Raw genomic sequence first — 20,330 nt, 5'->3', positions numbered from 1 at the left:
GCACAGCAGCTTACAGTGTAATCCCAGCACTTTGGGAGGCTGAGGCAGGAGGATCACTTGAGGTTGGGAGATTGAGACCCCATGTCTTAAAAAAAAAAAAAGGTTTTTTAATTAGCTGGGCATGGTGAAATGCACCTGTAATAGCAGCTATTTGGTAGGCTAAAGGGGGAAAATCACTGGAGGCCAGGAGTTCAAGGTTACAATAAGCTGTGATCATACCACTATACTTTAGCCTGGGTGATGGAGCAAGGCCTGGCCTCAATCAATCAATAAACAAGCAAACAAACAAACTTTGTATGATCTATTTTCTATTTAAAGGAAGTTTATAAAAAGCCTAGCTTTTCTTTCTTTCTCTCTTTTTTTTTTTTTTTTGGAGACAGAGTCTCCGTCTATTGCCCAGGCTGGAGTGCAGTGGTGCGATCTCGGCTCACTGCAACCTCCGCCTCCCAGGTTCAAGCAATTCTCGTGACTCAGCTTCCCTAGTTGTTGGGATTACAGGCGCATGCCACCATGACCAGCTAATTTTTGTATTTTCAGTAGAGATAGGGTTTCGCCATGTTGGCCAGGCTGGTCTCAAACTCCTGATCTCAAGTGATCTGCCCACCTTGGCCTCCCAAAGTGCTGGGATTACAGGCATGAGCAACCGTGCCTGGCCAAAAAAAGCCTAGGTATTTTTTTTTAATTGCCTAGCCTACTGTGATTCATGCTTCATCAAGTTAGCATTGTGAAGAGCATATCTGGTGTTGACAGATTTAAAAGCCCCTACATAATAAACATTTCTTGTCACAAAACTGTCACTTAGAGTAAGAATGCCACCTGAACACACCAACTTACCTGGCAATGCTGAATGTGGAAGAGTTGTCACAGAGAAACCTTTAGCAGGTTATGTTACTATTAACATAATAAAGTGTAAACCTGCTTTGAAATAAACCCATTTACATAATCACAAAATTAACAAAACATACCCCTCAAAGCCTTAATACACAAAATAGTCATCTAATAAGGTAATTAAGCCTAAACTAGTCTTACACCCTAGAAAGTTGAAACTGCTCAAGTCCCTACAGGAAAGGACAGCCCCATCATTCAACTTGCCAATAAACCTGCTTTAGTGATAGATCATTATGTTCCTACTCAGATAAATTAGTAGCTGTGCACTGCATTGTTAGTAATAGACACTTAATAACCAGGTTTATAAATCAATTTGTATTTACTTTTATTTACCACTTACATAAAACCATAAATTTCACAACCTGATTTATATTTGAGTCAAGAATTATTCCTCTAGGAAATATAAAGTTTAAAGCTCATGATCTTAACAGTACAAAGGCTAATGGATAATCTTACCCGATGAAATAAGTATGCTCAAGCTTTCTAGCTTGCCATACTGAGCAGCCACAAATAAAGGTGTAATTCCAAAGTCATCCTGGCATTCCTTGTTTGCTCCTTTTATAAGAAGCAATTTTATGATCTCAGCATTTTCCTAAAGCACAGATTCACATTTTAAATAAGACAAAAACAAAGAAAATAGAAGGTATCTTTTTTCTTATTTTGTTTTTTTTTTCTTTTTTATCCTCTCACTAAAGGATAACTTGAAGAAAAAAACAAAACAGTATACTGCTATATTAGTTGGAAAGAAATTGGCCAAACAATCAGATTATCCTATAGTTCTAGTTAACCCAATAAATGTAAACATGAAACACTGATCTCTAGGAATTATAAACCTTATAGAATCCCGCAAAATTAGCTTGCTAACCAAAGCACTAAGGAGCCATCACAATTTCTAAACACATTACTATAAATAAAATAACCCATTGCTCTTTATCAATTTATATCTCAAATAACTGATGGTTTCTTAAATATGCCATCAACATTTTTAAAATGTAGATAATCCCTATAGCCCAAAGCTTCTACAGCTACTACAGAAGTTGGCTTATTCAGAATCATCATTAGCATTTAGACTGCCTTTTCTGTACTGCACTAACCATCATAAATCACAGGCAAGCAGAAAGCAAAAACTGCATAGGACTGTCATTTTAAGAGGGTAAAACACACAATTTACATGGAAATGAAATAATAAATTCAGAGGTTACCTGAAAAGAAGCCTGGTGTAAGGAGTTCCATCCACACATAGAATGGGATCCATTAACATTTGCTCCGTGTTGAAGCAACAGCCTTAACACATCTATCTGCCCATTTTCAACAGCTGTAATACAGCAGTTAGAAAAATTAATGTCAGCAAAAAGCCATGTTTGTAGGACTGGACACTTTGGTGATGTTCTCATCACTTACTCACCTCAGAACCACAATGCTCTGATTATTCCTAAACATTTATCACAATTGTCTTAGCCCAAATCCATTAACATATATCTAATTCTTTCTGAACACATACAAAATTATTTTCAATAGCATGTTAAAAGACACAGAGGAACTGGAACCAAGAAGCAAACGTTTATTCTCTCTGAAAATGGAAACAGCCTAGCTCTAGTTTGTTAAAATGAAACTGGGAGGATATAAGGTGGACAATTCAGAATCAACAGTACCAGTCTGGAAAAGCAACCTCAAAAGGACTGAAAGGTTTGTTATTACTACATTTGATCACAAATAAAAAGAGTAACTGACAAAATGAAAAAGCAAGTTCTTCATCTTAGATTTTTTTTTACCATTATAAACCATAAGCATTGTTAAAATCTTCTTATATCCATCAATGAAAATGTAAACGTTCTTACTTATGTGAACTAAAAGGGGATTCCAGAAAAAATAAAAAGTGTTGTTAAAGAGATGCAGATTATTTTGCACAAAACTTTGCTATGAAGGTGGCACTAACTATGGAGGAACTTAAGCACGAAGTTAATGAAAAACAGAATGCCAGAATAGAATTACTAAGTGCTTTATAAAATAAGTACAAACACACACACACACCATTAGCAAATTAGGTATACTGTGAATGTTGTTAGGTGTGAGGCTACTGAGTGACTTCTTTAAATTTTAAGTTCAGAAACTTAAAATTGAGAAATAGTAGTATTTATAAGAAAGGAAGGTAAGATGTGTATAAGAAGGTCTGGCTAACGTGCTTGGATGTGAGAAAGAAGATTTAAGTTGATTTCATGTCTTGGCGATTGTGAATGGTGCTGCAACGAACATACGTGTGCATGCATCTTTACAGTAGAATGATTTCTATTCCTTTGGGCATATACCCAGTAACAGGATTGCTGGGTCAAATGGCAGTTGTGTTTAGCTGTCTGAGGAATCACCATACTGCTTTCCACAATGGTTGAATTAATGTACACTCCCATCAACAGTGTATACATGTTCCTTTTTCTCCTCAACCTCTCCAGCACCTGTTATTTTTTTACTTTTTAATACCAGCCATTCTGACTGCTGTGAGATGGTATCTCATCATGGTTTTGATTAGTAGGAAAAAAGATTTGAAGAATAAGATTTTTTTTTCATTTCAATCATACAGTTATTCTGTATCTCCTACTATAGTAGGAGGCAGGAAGCGGGAATCAACACTTCTCAGTCACAAAATAAGAAAGGCACATTTGGATAATGAGTCACATTAGAAAACGCTAATACACATGAAACAATGGGAATATAAAAATCCTTAAAAGTGTAAAACAAGAAATGATAAGTGTGCTCATTATTACTGAAGACAAGTAACATGCCATTGATATTCTACTAGTTTTATATATTGAATTTATACCAAAGCTTATTTCCCCTATAAGACTCTCAGAAGTTCTCCAATAAAAAATTCTCTGCCGAGTGTGGTGGCTCCTGCCTGTAATCCCAGCACTTTGGGAGGCTAAGGCAGGTGGACCACGAGTTCAGGAGATCGAGACCATCCTGGCTAACATGGTGAAACCCCGTCTCTACTAAAAATACAAAAAATTAGCTGGGTGTGGTGGCATGCACCTGTAGTGGGAGGCTGAGGCAGGAGAATCACTTGAACCTGGGAGGTGGGGGTTGCAGTGAGCCGAGATTGCTGCACTGCACTCCAGCTTGGGCGACAGAGTGAGACTCCAACTCAAAAAACAAAACAAAACAAAACAAACAACAAAAAAAAAACAGAAACTCTTACTCTGAAGGGTTTCAGGAATGTAACCAATGGCTGTGACAGAACCACTGAGGTAGAAATCTAACATAACTAAGTTAATATTCAAAAGTATTTACCATGGAAAAAACAGTTCTTCAAGCTATTTTTGTATAAATGATCTAAAGTCAATATAATTTGCGGTGGCTCTCAGGTACCCCACAAATACATACACTGTCAGTATCCATGACGGTTTTTTTTTTTTCCTTTTTTTGAGACGAGTCTCACTCTGTCGCCCAGGCTGGAGTGCAATGGTGCGATCTCAGTTCACTGCAACCTCTGCCTCCCAGGTTCAAGCAATTCTCCCGCCTCAGCCTCCCAAATAGCTGGGATTACAGGCATCTGCAATCATGCTCGGCTACTTTTTGGTATTTTTGTAGAGATGGTGTCTCACCATGTTGGCCAGGGTGGTCCTGAACTCCTGACCTCAGGTGATCCACCAGCCTCAGCCTCCCAAAGTGCTGGGATTACAGGCGTGAGCCATCACAAACTTGGCCCCCACAACAGTTTGTTTTATTTTGAGATGGAGTCTCACTCTGTCACCCAGGCTGGAGTGCAGTCACCCAGGCTGGAGTGCAGCGGCGCAAACTCAGCTTACTGCAACCTCCCCGTCCTGGGTTTCATGCCAATTCTTCTGCCTCAGCCTCCCAAGTAGCTGGAATTACAGGTGTGCACCACCATGTCTGGCTAATTTTTGCATTTTTAGTAGAGACAAGGTTTCACCATGTTGGTCAAGCTGGTCTCGAACTCCTGGCCTCAGGTGATCCACCCTGCCGCCTCAGCCTCCCAAAGTGCTGGGATTATAGGCACGAGCCACCGCACCTGGCCCCACAACAGCTTTAAAAAAATAACTGAAAATTAAAAAAAAATAATAATTACAAATGAAATTACCATATTAAAAAACGTCTGAAAATAATAGTAATAATTTTGGGTGGAGGTCATAAAAGGAAAAAAAATCTGTTTCATATCAAATTCATACATCATTATCAGTGATTATTAGCAAAAATCATTCTATAGCCAGTCCATGACTTCAAGATTATCAGGTTGTCAGCAGTGACACATGAAGGAGAGTGAAGGTAAGTTTGTTTTCCACAAGTTAGGCTGACCTTGTAAAAATTAAAGTCAAAAAATGTGTTTTGATTATTAAATACAATATAGATGACAGAAAAATTTTCATTTTTATAACCTCATGATGCAACAGTATGTTTTCACTTTTAATATCATAAATATATTAAGAAATCTGCTATCTGCAACTATTAAAAGCATTTCCCAATGACAAAAGTAAAACTTAAACATGAGCAGAAAAATATTATTTTCACAGCCCTTGTTAATTATTTCAAAATAAAGCAAATTTAATAGTTATTAATTGAGAAATCGTGGTTTAGAAAAGTGTATTTAGAGCTCAGATTTACCACCAAAGCCTCCACTTTGGAAGAGGAGCATTCACTTTGTCTATTAAAATGGAATTATCAAATTGGATGGGCTGAAGAGGAGACCTGTAACTGCTGAATGGTTTGCTTCCAAAAAGGCGGTCATTACTTTATACAGACATACTTTCTCAAGCCTACTGAGAAAACCAAGTATAAGAGCATGTTTAGAAATTACCTAAAAAATAAAACAGACTTCACAGTCTTTTCTAAAAACAGAGTCAGCCACTCAAGTATCTATAAACATTGAGTACCTGTGAATTCCATGGAGATAGTGGGAATACAGATGAAAGGGGAAGGATAGAGAAGGATATCAAAGTATAAAAAAAGTGCTCCTGCCTTGAGAGCTATCTAGATGTAGAGAGAATGATACATGTCAGCAACAGCAAATTAACCCTACCCAATTGAAACAATGTTGCTAACAGCAATGAACTACACAATGATATTTTACATTATATTCTGTGTAGAAATTTGATTTACTTATTATTTTTTCCATATCTCATGAGAAGAAGCAGGCTTCCTTCTTTTTAGAGTTTCATCTGTGTCCTTTCCCTCAATTCCATAGCTTCTCCACTTCCTTTTTTTTTTTTTTAAGATGGATTCTCACTCTGTCACCCAAGCTAGAGTGCAGTGGTACTATTTCGGCTCATAGCAAACTCTGCCTCCCGGGTTCAAGCGATTCTCCTGCCTCAGCCTCCCGAGTAGCTGGGACTACCGGCATGTGACACCACGCCCAGCTAATTTTTGTATTTTTAGTAGAGACAGCGTTTCTCCATTTTGGCCAGGCTGGTCTTGAACTCCTGATCTCATATAATCCACCCACTTTGGCCTCCCACCTTCTCCACTGCCGAGACCAGCTCGGTTGGGGAGACCCTAACCCAGTGGCACTAGAGGAATGGTCTTGAACTCATGGGCTCAAGCGATCCTCCCACTTCAGCCACCCAAAATGTTGAGATTATAGGCATAAGCCACCACACCCAGCCTAGTTTTTCATTTTGAGGCTCAGATTTTGACAATAATTCTAAAAAATAACATGGTCAGTAAGTCTGTAACGAACAGTTTAACCACAGGCTGTCCATCTCCTCCAGTTATAGCAGCAGGCTGGCTGGCTATGCAGAGATCATCTATATATTCAATTTTACATTTGAATTATATATGAATTTTTAATTGTATCTCTACTTTTTTGAGTTCCACATGTACTCTTCTCCATTATGCATTTCATTTTTCTATACAATTGAACAGTAAAATTATCTTTTCATTGGATACCTAGTTTATGAACAACTTTTTTCCCCACCTCTTTCATAAACCAAAAAAAGAACATTTTTAAGAACATTCATCTCCTGCAGTATTTCTCTGGTCCTGTGTTCATACTGACATCTGGTGGCACTAGAAAAGAAACTCCGTTATTGCTACAACAAAGGATTTTTTTTTTCCAGTGTTGTCCATTTATTCTATGTATCCTCAAGTTTATGTTTTTCCAACACTTTACTTATACCCAAGACAGCAGAACAATTATTAGAATCTTTAGTCTGAAATGTAGTATTTTATTGACATATAGAATTTTTTAAAAATTATACTAAAAAGTTGTATTTCTGTTTTATAAATTTCTTCATGTCTGCCCAGTGGCTAACAATCTTAAAGATGCATACTGATGGGAAAAACCATGACCTTCTGGGCAAAACTCACTATGTTAGGGATATAACAAAAACGTTGTGGCGAATATCCCAATCCAATTATCCATGTTATCACTGACATTTCTCATGGTTTCTAACAGGCAGGGAGAAGTCTAATGGCCAATTAGACATCAGAGACCATATCCAGAAAAATATATCCTTCAATCAAATGAAAGTACTAAAAGACAAAAAGCTAAAATTCCACTATCCTATTATATATTGTTTATTTTTCCATATGTCTCCCCAGCAGCAGAGTCAAGAAACATTTGATTTAGATAACACATCCCTAAACTTACACCTTCCTTCTAGGGCTGTAACACTGTAATTCTACCACTTTCAGAAATTATTCAACTTTTTGAAGCATTCATACAGCAGTATTCTCCTCACTAGATCCACCTTGTAAGAATGACCCATACTAAGGCTTAGAGAAACAAAATATTCTGGGAGTTCCCTATCAAAGAAAAAGTGTATGGACAGACTATCCTTAATCCCAAAGAGTCCTATTTATGTAGGAGCAACATTTCCATTTTAGCCATACTAATCAATGATAATCACATATCATTAGTTGGCCAATGGCATTAGTAATCATGAAGAATGAAAAGATAATTGCATTAACCATGTAACAATCCAGTTTGATAGCCACAAAGGCATGGCATGCTGTACAGCAGGGCTACTCAACATTGTCACAAACTGGCTGTCAATGTGCAAACTGTTATCAGTCCTCAACAAGGTAAGAAGTTTTGAACAGAATGTAAACAACTATGTCCCTAAGCACACTTTATTTTAGCTGACATTTTCCTTGAGACAGGACTTCCTTGATGAAGAAACCAATATATTGATTTATATAATGGCTCAAGCTTCTTATATAAATCGACTGACATTTTGAGTGGCACTGCTCTACGGTACCTAACTAGAACAGAGATTGTATTGTATGGACTGGGGTTGAGGGAGATTTTGTCTAGGTCTATTCATTTCTACCATATACTAGAATTCAAATTATTACAAAAACACAGAAATCAAGAATTTTTGTTTTACTTTAAAAATGAATATGGACTTCCAATTTTAATATTGTAGCACAATATAGGCATTTCCCCTTACATTTCTTAGAAATCATCCAAAAGCAATTAGTCCAACATCAGCAAGGAAAATAAAATAAAAACATACTCTCCATTTTTAGTAAAACTATAATTCTAGTTTTAGATTTTTGAACTCCAGATCAAAATTCGTAAAAGGGACTCCAAAAGAACGAAGATCAATCCTGAGTACTTGTGGGAGAAAGAGGACAGATGTGTCAGCTGCATATCTAAGAAAAAGCTAGCAAAGAACATTTCTTAAAGGTTAGGGGCTCCCTCTGAGGAACACAACTAAGTACCAGGAAAAAATGCACAGGCTAGCAGCAGGAACTTCTCTGGACCAGCTGAAATCTGAAAATCAGAGGGATTGGATCCAAAAAAAGAATCACACAAAGTGGTCTATCTCTGCTACCACAAATGGGAAACTATTGCAAAAATCCCACAGCTGCCAACCCCCACTGGCTAGTGAAAGATACTAGCTAAATGAATTCATGTCCAAAAATCCTGAGTCTAAAGGAAAACTCCATAATATGGAATGTGCCTCTACCTCCTTCCTATTATAAACCTCCTGAAAGCAGCTAATTGAGCAAAATCTCAAATATTCCCAAGATGAATTATCACAAAGGTACCAGCACAAATCCATACAAAGATACGAGAATAAAGGAAGAAAAGTTATAGAAAAACAATAGACCAACAACAAAAGAAAGCAAAAACTTCTCATGTGAAAAATATTACCACAAACCAAAGGAAAATTGTAGCTAAATCTACAGTTGTAAATTTTAAAAAAGAAGTTAAGGAAGCAATTGTCTCTGTGAAAAGAACACCAACACTGAAATACAAGTGCTCAGTAAAAAAATGGCTGACAAGAAATGATATAATTTAAACTGAATTCAGAAAATACCTGGGAAAAGCAAAAACAATCATAAAAAATCCAATTGAAATTGAAAGAAACACTAGAGAGAATAGACATTTCTGAAGAGGAACATAGAGGCTTAAAAGAAACAGGAAAAGTAAAACAAAAACACAGAGAAAGAAAAATAGAGAAAAAACAATAGACATTGAAAACAGATAAGATACCAACATGTAAACAAGCTGGCCCAAGAATACCACCATAATAACAGAACAGACAAATATTTAAAGATATAATTCCAGAAAGATTAACTAAAATTTAAAATATCCAAGTCTACATATTGAAAGGGCACACACTGTGTCAGAGAAAACTGATAAGGAATGGACATGCAAAAGTATTGTCACAAAAAGAGAAGAAAATTAGGCTAGCTTCAGACTTCAACTCTAGAACAGAATGGATCATCATTTTTAAAGTTCTCAAGGAAAGAGATGTAATTCAAGGATTCTGTACCAGATCAAACTGCTGTTCAAGTTTGAATCATTATTCAATTTAAATGATTCAATTTTTTTAGGTTTTTGTTCTGTTTTTTTTTTTTTTGTAGAGATGGGGTGGTCGCGCTCTGTTGCCCAGGCTGGTCTCGAACTCCTGGCCTCAAGTGATCCTCTCACCTCAGCCTCTCAAAGTGCTGGGAATACACGCATGAGCAACAGCGCCCAGCCAAATTATAAAATTTTGAACATGTAAAAACTCAAGGAATAGTATTGCCATAGCTCCTTTTAGAGGACTGTGTTAAAGGAATTATTTCGCTAACCAAACAAGGCTGGAAAAAACATGCCAAAATAACTGGTGATAAACTTCTAAGCTATTTAACCGTGGAACTAAGAATAAAGTTAAATGACGGATTTAAGATGCCAGAACAAAATGCAAAATGTTATTCCCACTAACAATGCAAATATAACTGACAAAAGTTGGAAAACTGGGGGGAGAAAGAGAGTTATGTAAGAACAATATAAGGATACTGATTTCCTCATCTTTAAAAGCTGGAGGTTTAAATCTATTAATCAAATGTGACTAATAAAATAACACATCATATAAATACATTTAATTATATGAAGGTAAAACCAGAAAGATAATAAATATCCTAGTTTCATAATCGCTTACATTAAGGAATTAAAAGCCAGGTGCAGTGGCTCACTGCTGTAATCCCAGTTCTTTGGGAGGCCGAGGCAGGCGGATCACTTCAGGTCAGGATTTTGAGACCAGCCTGGCCAATATGGTGAACCCTCATCACCACTAAACGTACAAAAATTAGCCCGGCATGGTGGCAGTCACCTGTAAGCTCAGCTACTCAGGAGGCTGAGGCACAAGAATTGCTTGAACCCGGGAGGTGGAAGTTGCAGTGGGCGGAGATCGCACCACTGCACTCTAGCGTGGGTGACATAGTGAGACTGTCTCAAAAAAAAAAAAAAAAAAAAGTAATTAAAAGACATTGTGTTAAAACATAGAAAGGTGGCTGGGCACGGTGGCTCACGCCTGTAATCCCAGCACTTTGGGAGGCCGAGGCAGGTGGATCGCGAGGTCAGGAGATCTAGATCATCCTGGCTAACACGGTGAAACCTCATCTCTACTAAAAATACAAAAAAAAAAATTAGCCAGGCGTGGTCGTGGGCACCTGTAGTCCCAGCTACTAGGGAGGCTGAGGCAGGAGAATGGCATGAACGCGGGATGCGGAGCTTGCAGTGAGCCGAGATCACACCACTGCACTCCAGCCTGGGCAGACAGAGCGAGACTCTGTCTCAAAAAAATTAATAAAAATAAATAAAACATAGGTATAATATAAAGTTGTATCAAGAACCATAAAACTAAAAAGACAAACAAAAGTAAAACCAGAACATAAAATTAACACTTTTTAAAGGTAACTTTTAGTAAACTCTATACTTTTAATCTAAGAAAACTCAAACCCATATTTTAAAGAACATGTCCTCAAGTAAAAATACTTACATGACAATCCCTGAAGAAGATGATTAATCTTTCAGTTGAAAAATCTAAAAAAAACCTCCGCAGCAAAGTTTTATTAACATAATATATATTAAGAGATATGAATGTGAAACCACAAAATTCATAGCACATCAAAAAATAGCCTTATGAATGATCACTTATCCATGAAGACACTAATGAAAAGTAAATCACATAGTGGTTTGTTCAATTTTGGAATATGTCTGCAGAGTCAAAGTTAAAGGATATGCTATGTGAGCTGAAGTATGACACATTTTACAGTTAAATATTGAAATAGCCTCACCCAAGACTATTTATAAAACATTCTGTTCTTATTAAATATTACACAGAATAAGCAAACTCAGAAAAACAAAAAATGAAAAACAATCCATCAAAAGCCAAAAGCACATGCCATGCAGTTCCCATGGAGTGTTCTATGAAATCACACTGGTTTGGAACTAAGCCTCCAATTTACCAATGTTTTCTAAACATAACAAAATAAAAAGGAAATCTATTTCCGAAATAATAGCTGGATTTTTCACTTAGAATTTATTATAGCTATCAATAAGAATATTTTTATTTCCAAAGCAGTTTTACCTACCCTTAGAGTATTTATTATGTGTATATGGAGCAAGGGGAAGGGAAAGAGAGCAGGGGAAGGACAAGACAAGGGTAGAAAAAAGAAATGAGGTGGCAAGACTCCTTGTTAAAAAATAAACTCTAACCTGTATAGTAGCAAAAAGATGTTCTGGAAGGACACTATTCATGTAGAAAGATGGGATGTTCCCTGAATTTCCCCTTTCTCGTGAGGTTTTCTCATTTTGATCCCTACTGCCATTAAGTTGAAGAGTTCCCTTTTAAAGCTCATCTTTATTAAAATGTTGGTGAGCTCTGTGTAGGAAAGATAGTCTCATTACAAACAGTGGAGTAGTCGACTTTCCAGAGTCCCTCCATTTAGCTTTACGTTCAATCATAATCAGATCCAACACACCTCTCACGTCAACAACTTTTCCGGTCACCTGGGAGATTTCCATAGTTCTATATTCACTTTCTACCCCTAGATCCTCTGGGTTTATATTCTATAGCCTCTAGCAATAGGCTAGTGGTAACTGGGCCATCAGGACAGGTCCTACAACATGTAATAGAGTATAGCTTCCCTTGAGGGAGAGAAACAAAATACCTCAAACAACATATTCCAAATTTTCAGTTTTGGAAGATAACTCTACAGATGGGAAAGGAAGCTATTCTAGACAGTTTGGCCTTCCTTTCTCACTTTAAGTCCAACTAGTCCAGCTAGTCCAGCTACTCTTCCTCATCTAGAAATTACTTACAGTTTGATACAAACCTTGAAATACTTCAGATTTTGTTTTAATTTAAAAACTCTTCCATTATAGACTGAAGCAGGAATCACTACATGGTTATTTAAAAGATAGAAAGATTGTCCAAGTGCAGTGGCTCATGCCTGTAATCCTAGCACTTTGGGAAGCTAAGGGAGGAGGATCGCTTGAAGACCAGCCTGGGCAACATAGCAAGACCCCAGCTCTACAAAAATTAAACATTAAAAAAAAAATTAGCTGGGTGTGGTGGCATGTGCTTGTGGTCCCAGCTACTCAAGAGGCTAAGGCAGGAGGATAGCTTGAGCCCAATAGTTTGAGGCTGTAGTGAGCTATGATTTTGCCACTGCACTCCAGCCTCGGCAAAAGAGCAAGACCCTATGTCAAAAAATAAAAAAAGGTAAAGGTGAGCAAGGCAGAGTGCTAAAGTTTGTCCTATTATTCATGATGCAGAGAAGACAATGAAGCCCATATTATCTAACTAAAGAGTCATATGTCCATTCCTTTTTATTCCACACACAACACCAATGCATATATGCCCATTCTTCCACACACTGTTTTTTGTTTTTTTGTTTTTGTTTTGAGACAGAGTTCTTTTTGTCCAAGCTGGAGTGCAATGGCACAATCTTGGCTCACTGCAATGTCTGCTCTCCCGGATTCAAGCGATTCTCCAGCCTCAGCCTCCCGAGTAGCTCAGATTACAGGCATGTGCCACCACACCCAGCTAATTTTTTGTATTTTTAGTAGAAACGGGGTTTCACCATGTTAGCCAGGCTGGTCTCGAACCCCTGACCTCAGGTGATCTGCCCGCCTCGGCCTCCCAAAGTGCTGAGATTACAGGTGTGAGCTACCACACCTGGCCCTTCCACATTATGTTTTTGCAAACACTAAGGCCCTACTTTCCTTTTTTTAAATACTATATTGGCCGGGCACGGTATTTTGTATTAGTCAATACAAAAGATTTATTTCTTAGTCAATACAAATTTACCATTTACAAAATGGTAAATTCACTGCCAAAGAAACAAAATAAATCCTACTACTAAAAATAAGCAATTTAAAGTTATTTACTGGTTTGAATTATCTCCCATCTCTTGCTTCATTAACACAAAAAAGTACAAGTTAACTATATGTTGAAATATAAACCCCTAAAAACTCTGCATCTCTAATTTTCTCCAAATACTAGTAAAAGTAGGCACAATACTGAATTTCATAAATGGGACTCTAATAATAATAATAATAATAATCTGAAACTGTAAACTATGTGGCCAGAATAGCATTTCTCAAATAGTCCCATGGGATTTCAATGTTCCTGGAGGTATTCCTAAATGTTCCATAAAGAAAAAGAATACAGCTGGGCGCAGTGGCTCACGCCTGTAATCCCAGCACTTCGAGAGGCTGAGGCAGGCAGATTGCCTGAGGTCAGGAGTTCGAGATTAGCCTGGCCAACATGGTGAAACCCCATCTCTACTAAAAATACAAAAATTAGCCAGGCATGGTGGCGGGGGCTTGTAATCCCAGCTACTCAGGAGGGTGAGGCAGGAGAAACACTTGAACCCAGGATGCGGAGGTTGCGGTGAGCTGAGATTGTGCCATTGTACTCCAGCCTGGACAACGAGAGTGAAAGAATAGTACAGTCAAATACGTTTCAAAGCTCTGCGATAAACAAATGTTGTTTAAAGACAGGTCTTCTCAGAATCCTTTATCCTTTTATTTAACAAATAATTTACTGGACACCTACCATATACCAGGCACTAAACTGAGTTTAGGAGTTACAACAGCGAACAAGATGAATAAAATCCCTGCCTTAATGGAACGTTCTTTCTAGTGAAGGGGAAGTAAATAAACAAGGGAGTAATAATTAACTGGAGTCAGTGATGAAGACACTAAAAGAGAATGCATGAAGAGATCAGTGGATACTTCAGACTGTGTGGGCACAATAAGTCACATATGTAATGTATTCATGTTTTTCTACACTGGGGGATATAGCACATAGTGTTTCACAAATCTATGTCATTAGGAAACCTTTTGTCAATAAACATGTTTTTAGTAGTTCACTGCATCAGTTTTCTACCCAAAACACAGAAAACAGCAAGATCAAGATTCAAAGATAGCTCTTCTCTTCCTAAATCCAGTCTTTTTAAAGTTTTCTCACCTGTAAAAGCGAGACTAATAACAGTACATGTGGTCCCAGCTACTCAAGAGGCTAAGGCAGGAGGATAGCTTGAGCCCAATAGTTTGAGCTATAGTGAGCTATGATTTTGCCACTGCACTCCAGCCTCGGCAAAAGAGCAAGACCCTACATCAGAAATCTCAGAATCATAGTGAAGATCCAATTATCTACTTCATGTAAAACACCCACACAAGGCTTAGTATACACTCTGCTTAATAAATGTTATTGTTACTGTTAATACAGCACTCTGCACATGAAGTCTTCTGTCATTCAAGGGTGACTAATTATTCTCCCTTTTAAAATCTCAAACTTGTAAAATCACTTTTTTTACTCCTCTACATAGAAGATTTCTTGAAGAAAGCAACTAGAATGGAGATTGCATATCGCTGAGCCTCAATAAATGCTTTCTCTGTAGTTGTACAGAATATCCAAAGTAGGTTAAATGCAGGTGCAGGGGAAAAAAGAAACAATATAAAAAGGCAATCACTCCTCTAGGAAACCCAAGCTACACTAAACCAAAGCTTCCATGAAACTTGTGCATAATACTTTTCACATATTCAAAGTACTTTCATAAATTAACATTACTAGTAATGTGTCATATTATTCCTGGTAAGATGCACTAAGATACCATGGCACTTCTGTGGTATTCCTGCCAGAAACACAAACCTTGAACCTTATCAAGAAGAAACATCAGACAAACCCAAATCAAAGGATATTCTACAAAATCAATGACCTGAACTCTTAAAAAAGTTAAAATCATAAAAGACTGAAAAACTGTTCCAAATTAAAGGAAGCCAAAGAGACATAACAACTAAATATAACAAGTGATCTTGGATTCGTCATGGACCAAAATCTTTTTTTCTTTTGCTACAAAAGACAATTCACGAAAAAATTGAATGAGGGCTGTAGACTAAATAATACTATTCTATCAATGTTAACTTCCTGATTAGATTATGATCATCATATGGTAGTCAGAATTTTATTGCTTTTAGGAGTTCACACTAAAGTAGAACTAAAGGGGCGTGATGTCTACAACTTAATCTCAAAAGGATTAAAAAAATACAAAGAAGGAAATTAAATGACAAACCTGGCAAAAGAAGAAAATCTGGGTGAAAAGTATATGGGAACCCTTTGTACTGTTATTGACTATTTCCATAAGTCTGAAATTATTTCAAAACAAAATGTCTAAATACAAAAGTAATGAGGAAAAAAGGAAAGATGAAAAATAATCCTATGAATAGATGCTCAACATCATCGGCAATTAGGAAAATGCAATAAAAACCACAGTGAGATACTACTAAACCTCCATTAGAATTACTAAAATATACGGGAGAAAAAGAAAAAGCTGGCAATAGCAAATGTTGGCAAGGATATGGGGCAACTAAAAGTCTCAAACATTACTGAAGGAAATGCAAACTGGTAGAAAAAAACTTCCAACTTGTTTTCCAAAGTTAAACATATATTTACCATATGTCATACCAATCCTAAATATTAACCTAAGAGAAATAAAAACTTATATTGATACAAAACCTGTCTGCAAATGTTTGTAGTAGATTTAGTCATAACCACTAAACACTGAAAACAACTCAAATATCCAACCGATAAATGGATAAACTTCTATTTAATCACATCTATTTAATAGAATACGATTCAGCAACAAAAAGAAATGGATTATTGATACATGCAACAATATGGATGAATCTCAAAAGTATCATGATAGCTAAAGGAAGCCAGTCTCAAAGGCTACATGGTGTATATTAATTCATATATATGAACAGATCAGTCACTGTCAGGGGTGGAGCTGGGGGGAGGGAGGAAAATATTGATTAAAAATTGGCACCATGATGGAATTTTGAGGAGTGATGGAATGGTTCTGTATGTTGATTGTTGTCATTACAGAATTTTATGAATACATCAAAACTCACAGAACTGTTATATTAAAAAGAATGAATTTTACTAAAGTACATAAATTTAAATAATATTTTTAAGTCCACAAGGAAAAAAAGTACTTTTACAGACAACTCATTTCATTCTCAGCCCAATAACAAAGGCTAGATAGGTACTATTACTCTCATTTTATAAGTGAGGATACCGAAACATATAGTAAATAAATAAATATACAAATCACACGTGGCAGGACCAAAACTATAGTCCAGATGTACTGATTCTATTCCAAATGCTTCATTGACTCAATTTTCTCATGTTCCACTAAACTTTATGGGACACAATGTCCCTGAAGACAAATTGAATCAAATAGAAGAAAGGAGGAAAAGAAGAAAAAAGACAGTTATTGGAAGAAAGCCATTTAGAATTTGGCTGTCATCCTTAAAGAATTAAAAAACAGTCTGTAATGGAAGAGGTCTGAACAGTGATCCATACAGGCAACACATTAACTGGCATTAAAGTATTAGCTGGTGATTTCTTCCATAAAAGCTTCTTAATTTTTTAATGCTAAGAAAAGGCAAAAGCAAACATAAAGCATTCGCAGGTAACCTTGCAACTATTGCTACAATGTAGTAAGTGATACCTGGTCTTCAGAACTACACTGAGAACAATGATGGTGCCTACAATTCAAAACAGTTTTGCAACTTTAAATAAACAAAGTCCCAGAGGCTACCACCCAAGAATAGAAAACAAGAGCAAAACCTTTAAAAATATATTTTCAGTTTCAAAAATCAAAGAAGTAGTGGTATAATAGTTGCCAAAAGAACACACTAGAAGCACAACAGCTGAAGGAAAAATAAAGCTTAGTTTAACAAAAAAATAATAATGATGAAAAATTGCATCTGCACCACAAATAGCATACTTACCTAAAAACAATGGTGTTGTTTCTTCTAAAGTAGTTGCATTAGGATCTGCCCCAGCTTCTAAAAGAATCTGTAAGATTTTCCAATGTCCTTGACTTGCAGCGAGATGCAAAGCACAGAAACCTTCAAAGGTCTTCATCTTAAGGTAGTTTTCAGATGAATCTGTGGAAGAATCAAAGCCCAACAACTAGAAGGTATTACTTCTATTTCCTGGTTTTAAAAAGCAAAGATTCCAAGAGGAATTTAATGAACTATTAAAATGTAAGTAATGTATAAATGACAGGTTTCACCATTTAAAACTCTAGAAAATCAAGAAAAAGTTCTACAGAGATCCCACTGTGAACAGCTCTTTGGTATTCTTAATACAAAAATCCTGTCCACTCGCTCCCATTTTCTCTTCTCTAATTTTTACTGAGTAAGGGAAGAGGAGTGGCAGAAATTGAAAGGTAACAAAAGCAATAATCTGAGGAGGATGCAGCACTAAAGATTTGCTTAAACAGAATTTATCGAAATATTCATCAATTTTATTTTTTTATTTTTAAATTTCTATAAGGGAAATGGTCTGATCTCTTAGCATTACTTCCTTGTACTCAACTAATACCAGGAGGCAGTTTTAAATATTCCTTTTCTAACTTAAGACTATGGTCTAATAGTTAATGAAAACTGCAATTCTAAAAGAATAAAATGCACTCCAACACAACCAGTGACATATAATAAGGAATTTATGAGTTAAAGTTTCTGAAATGTATTTGTTATGAAAACGTCAAGGTTCTGGTAACACTCAAATTATACAAATAATATTTACACAATAAAATTCTATGCCCATTATAGAAGGATGGGCTCTAACATGAAGGCTGAAGACATTTCTGAGAGCTGGAATAAACTAAACAGAAAATTAAAAAAAAAACTTAAACATTTTCTTGAAGTGTCAGAATTGAAACAAATGCTCCTAACTAGTTATCTATTTTAAGTAATTCTTGTAATTGTAACTCACTAATCAAACAAGCAGATTAAGCCATAATATCCCAGTAACAGCTTCTAAGTACATATATTCAAAGAAAACAGTCTCAAACTTCACAGACACACAACTAAACAGCAAGACAGAGTGGTCATATTTTAAAAGGACATATCACAGAAATAGGGTTTCAGAGATTAGTCAAAAGTTGACTCTTATTCAAACTAGTTTATTGAGATTAGTCGGAGATTAGTCAGACATGACCCTTATTTCATGTATTAACTTGACAAGTTTTGTGAATACAAATGACATGAAAACCTAGGAACACAAAGATATATATAGATAATTGACATCAGTAGATTGGCTCCTAAATGGGAAATTTCAATATTATAAAGATAATGATTCTTCCCAAAATAATTAATAAATTTAATACAATTCTAATAAAAACGCCAGTAGAGATGTTTGCTTGTTTTATACTTGATAAAGTAACTCAAGTTGATAAGGCTAAGGTAGTGATGCAGGATTTTTTGCTCCTTAGTTCAGCTAAAATCCAGGTTCTTGTGTCAACACCAGGACAAATTAGGCATGTGGACACACTGAAAGGTGAGGAGAGCAGAATTTATTAAAAGAAAGCTCTCAGCTAAAAAAGGGGGTCCTGCCAACAGGTTCCCACTCCACAGACTGAATACCAGACCACCACACATGAGCTGAAGAGGCCAGGCTCCTCCCCACTGCATAAGGTGAGAATTCCCAGCGGCTTCACCCCATTCTTCCAGTGCACAGGCAGCCCCTTATTCTGAGCCACTCCACATTGATTTATTTCCCTTTCTGTGCACGTGTTAAGGGACGGAATTTTTCACCCCCATGGGCATGTTTAGGCAAGCCCCATGTGCACAATGACCTGGGCAGCATTTGGCTGTCTCCTCTCTCTATAAGTAGGGCAGGTAAGAGTAACAAATAATTTAGAAAAATGAACAAGACAAGCATTGAAGCGTGCCTAGACTTACTATATATTAAACCATGTCTTAAAGTTAGAAAAAGTAAAGTAATATGCTCCTAGTACAAATGCAGAAAGGAAGGTACCCATCAGAGAAAGGAATCAACAGAAGCAATAAGAGACTAAGAAAGATGGTCACTAAAAGGTAGGAGACCTAGACCAGTGTTACATTACAGAAGCCAAGGAACTTTCTCTTATAAAGAAAAGATGTTCTCCTCCACTTACAAAGAAAAAAGAGAGATAAAGTTTAATCCTGGCCATTTAAATATCATGGCTTACAGCAGAAAGAGTGAACCTTAACGTATGCAACTTAAAAAAAAAATCAACCAGGAGGTAAAAGGAAGGGGGATCCTAGGATAGAATGCAGACTGTGACAAAAGAATCTAATTGGATTACAAATATATGTCATAACCACACTGAGAGAGAAAAAGACACTGGTCTACATAACTTTGATAAATGATGCTATGACTGAAAACTGCAAGACTAAAGACAAAAAGAACTGCACATAAACACTATAGTCTAGTTGGTAAAGTTGTTTCTAGGAGTAGAGATTAACAATTCTGAAACCACTCTACATGAATACGAAGAACAAACAAATAAATAAACAGATGGCAGATCTGGTGGCCAGGTTTCTTACTGTTGGAGAGGAAGGTTACACATAAGGAAAGAGGGAAGGCTAGAATGAACCATGTGTTCTAGAGTAGAGTCCAGACATCAGTATGAATTCATGTTTAGCTTAATATAGACACAGATGGCTGGACACGGAAACAACTATAGATGTATATATACATGGGTTATAATATATAAATATATGTTCTAGATCTGTCTGCTGAAAGGGCTTAAAATCAATGACAGTCCAGTAGCAACAAGCACATCCAGTCCTCAGATCTTCGTTTTCTCTCTTTTTTTTTTTTTTTTCAGACAGTGTTGCCCAGGATGGAGTGCAGTGGCGTGATCTC

The 20,330-nt window shown here is 36.6% G+C and overlaps 1 protein-coding gene across 9 annotated transcripts in view; it reads right to left on the bottom strand.

Annotated features, from left to right (window-relative positions):
- Nucleotides 1–20,330, bottom strand: part of ASB3 (ankyrin repeat and SOCS box containing 3) — a 125,041-nt gene that overhangs the window by 69,213 nt on the left and 35,498 nt on the right. For all 9 annotated transcript variants that reach the window (XM_032177006.2, XM_032177008.2, XM_058428439.1 and 6 more), the window contains 3 exons: nucleotides 17,423–17,581; nucleotides 2,091–2,203; nucleotides 1,345–1,480 (listed from right to left, as the gene is read on the bottom strand). In XM_032177006.2, coding sequence (XP_032032897.1) covers nucleotides 1,345–1,480; nucleotides 2,091–2,203; nucleotides 17,423–17,581 — 408 coding nt within the window. The remainder of the gene's footprint in view (nucleotides 1–1,344; nucleotides 1,481–2,090; nucleotides 2,204–17,422; nucleotides 17,582–20,330) is intronic.

This window comes from Hylobates moloch, unplaced genomic scaffold, assembly GCF_009828535.3.
Source record: "Hylobates moloch isolate HMO894 unplaced genomic scaffold, HMol_V3 SCAFFOLD_15, whole genome shotgun sequence".
NCBI classification, from domain to species: domain Eukaryota; kingdom Metazoa; phylum Chordata; class Mammalia; order Primates; family Hylobatidae; genus Hylobates; species Hylobates moloch.
Note: the sequence above shows the minus strand (reverse complement) of the source record. Positions and strands in the feature narration are given on the sequence as shown.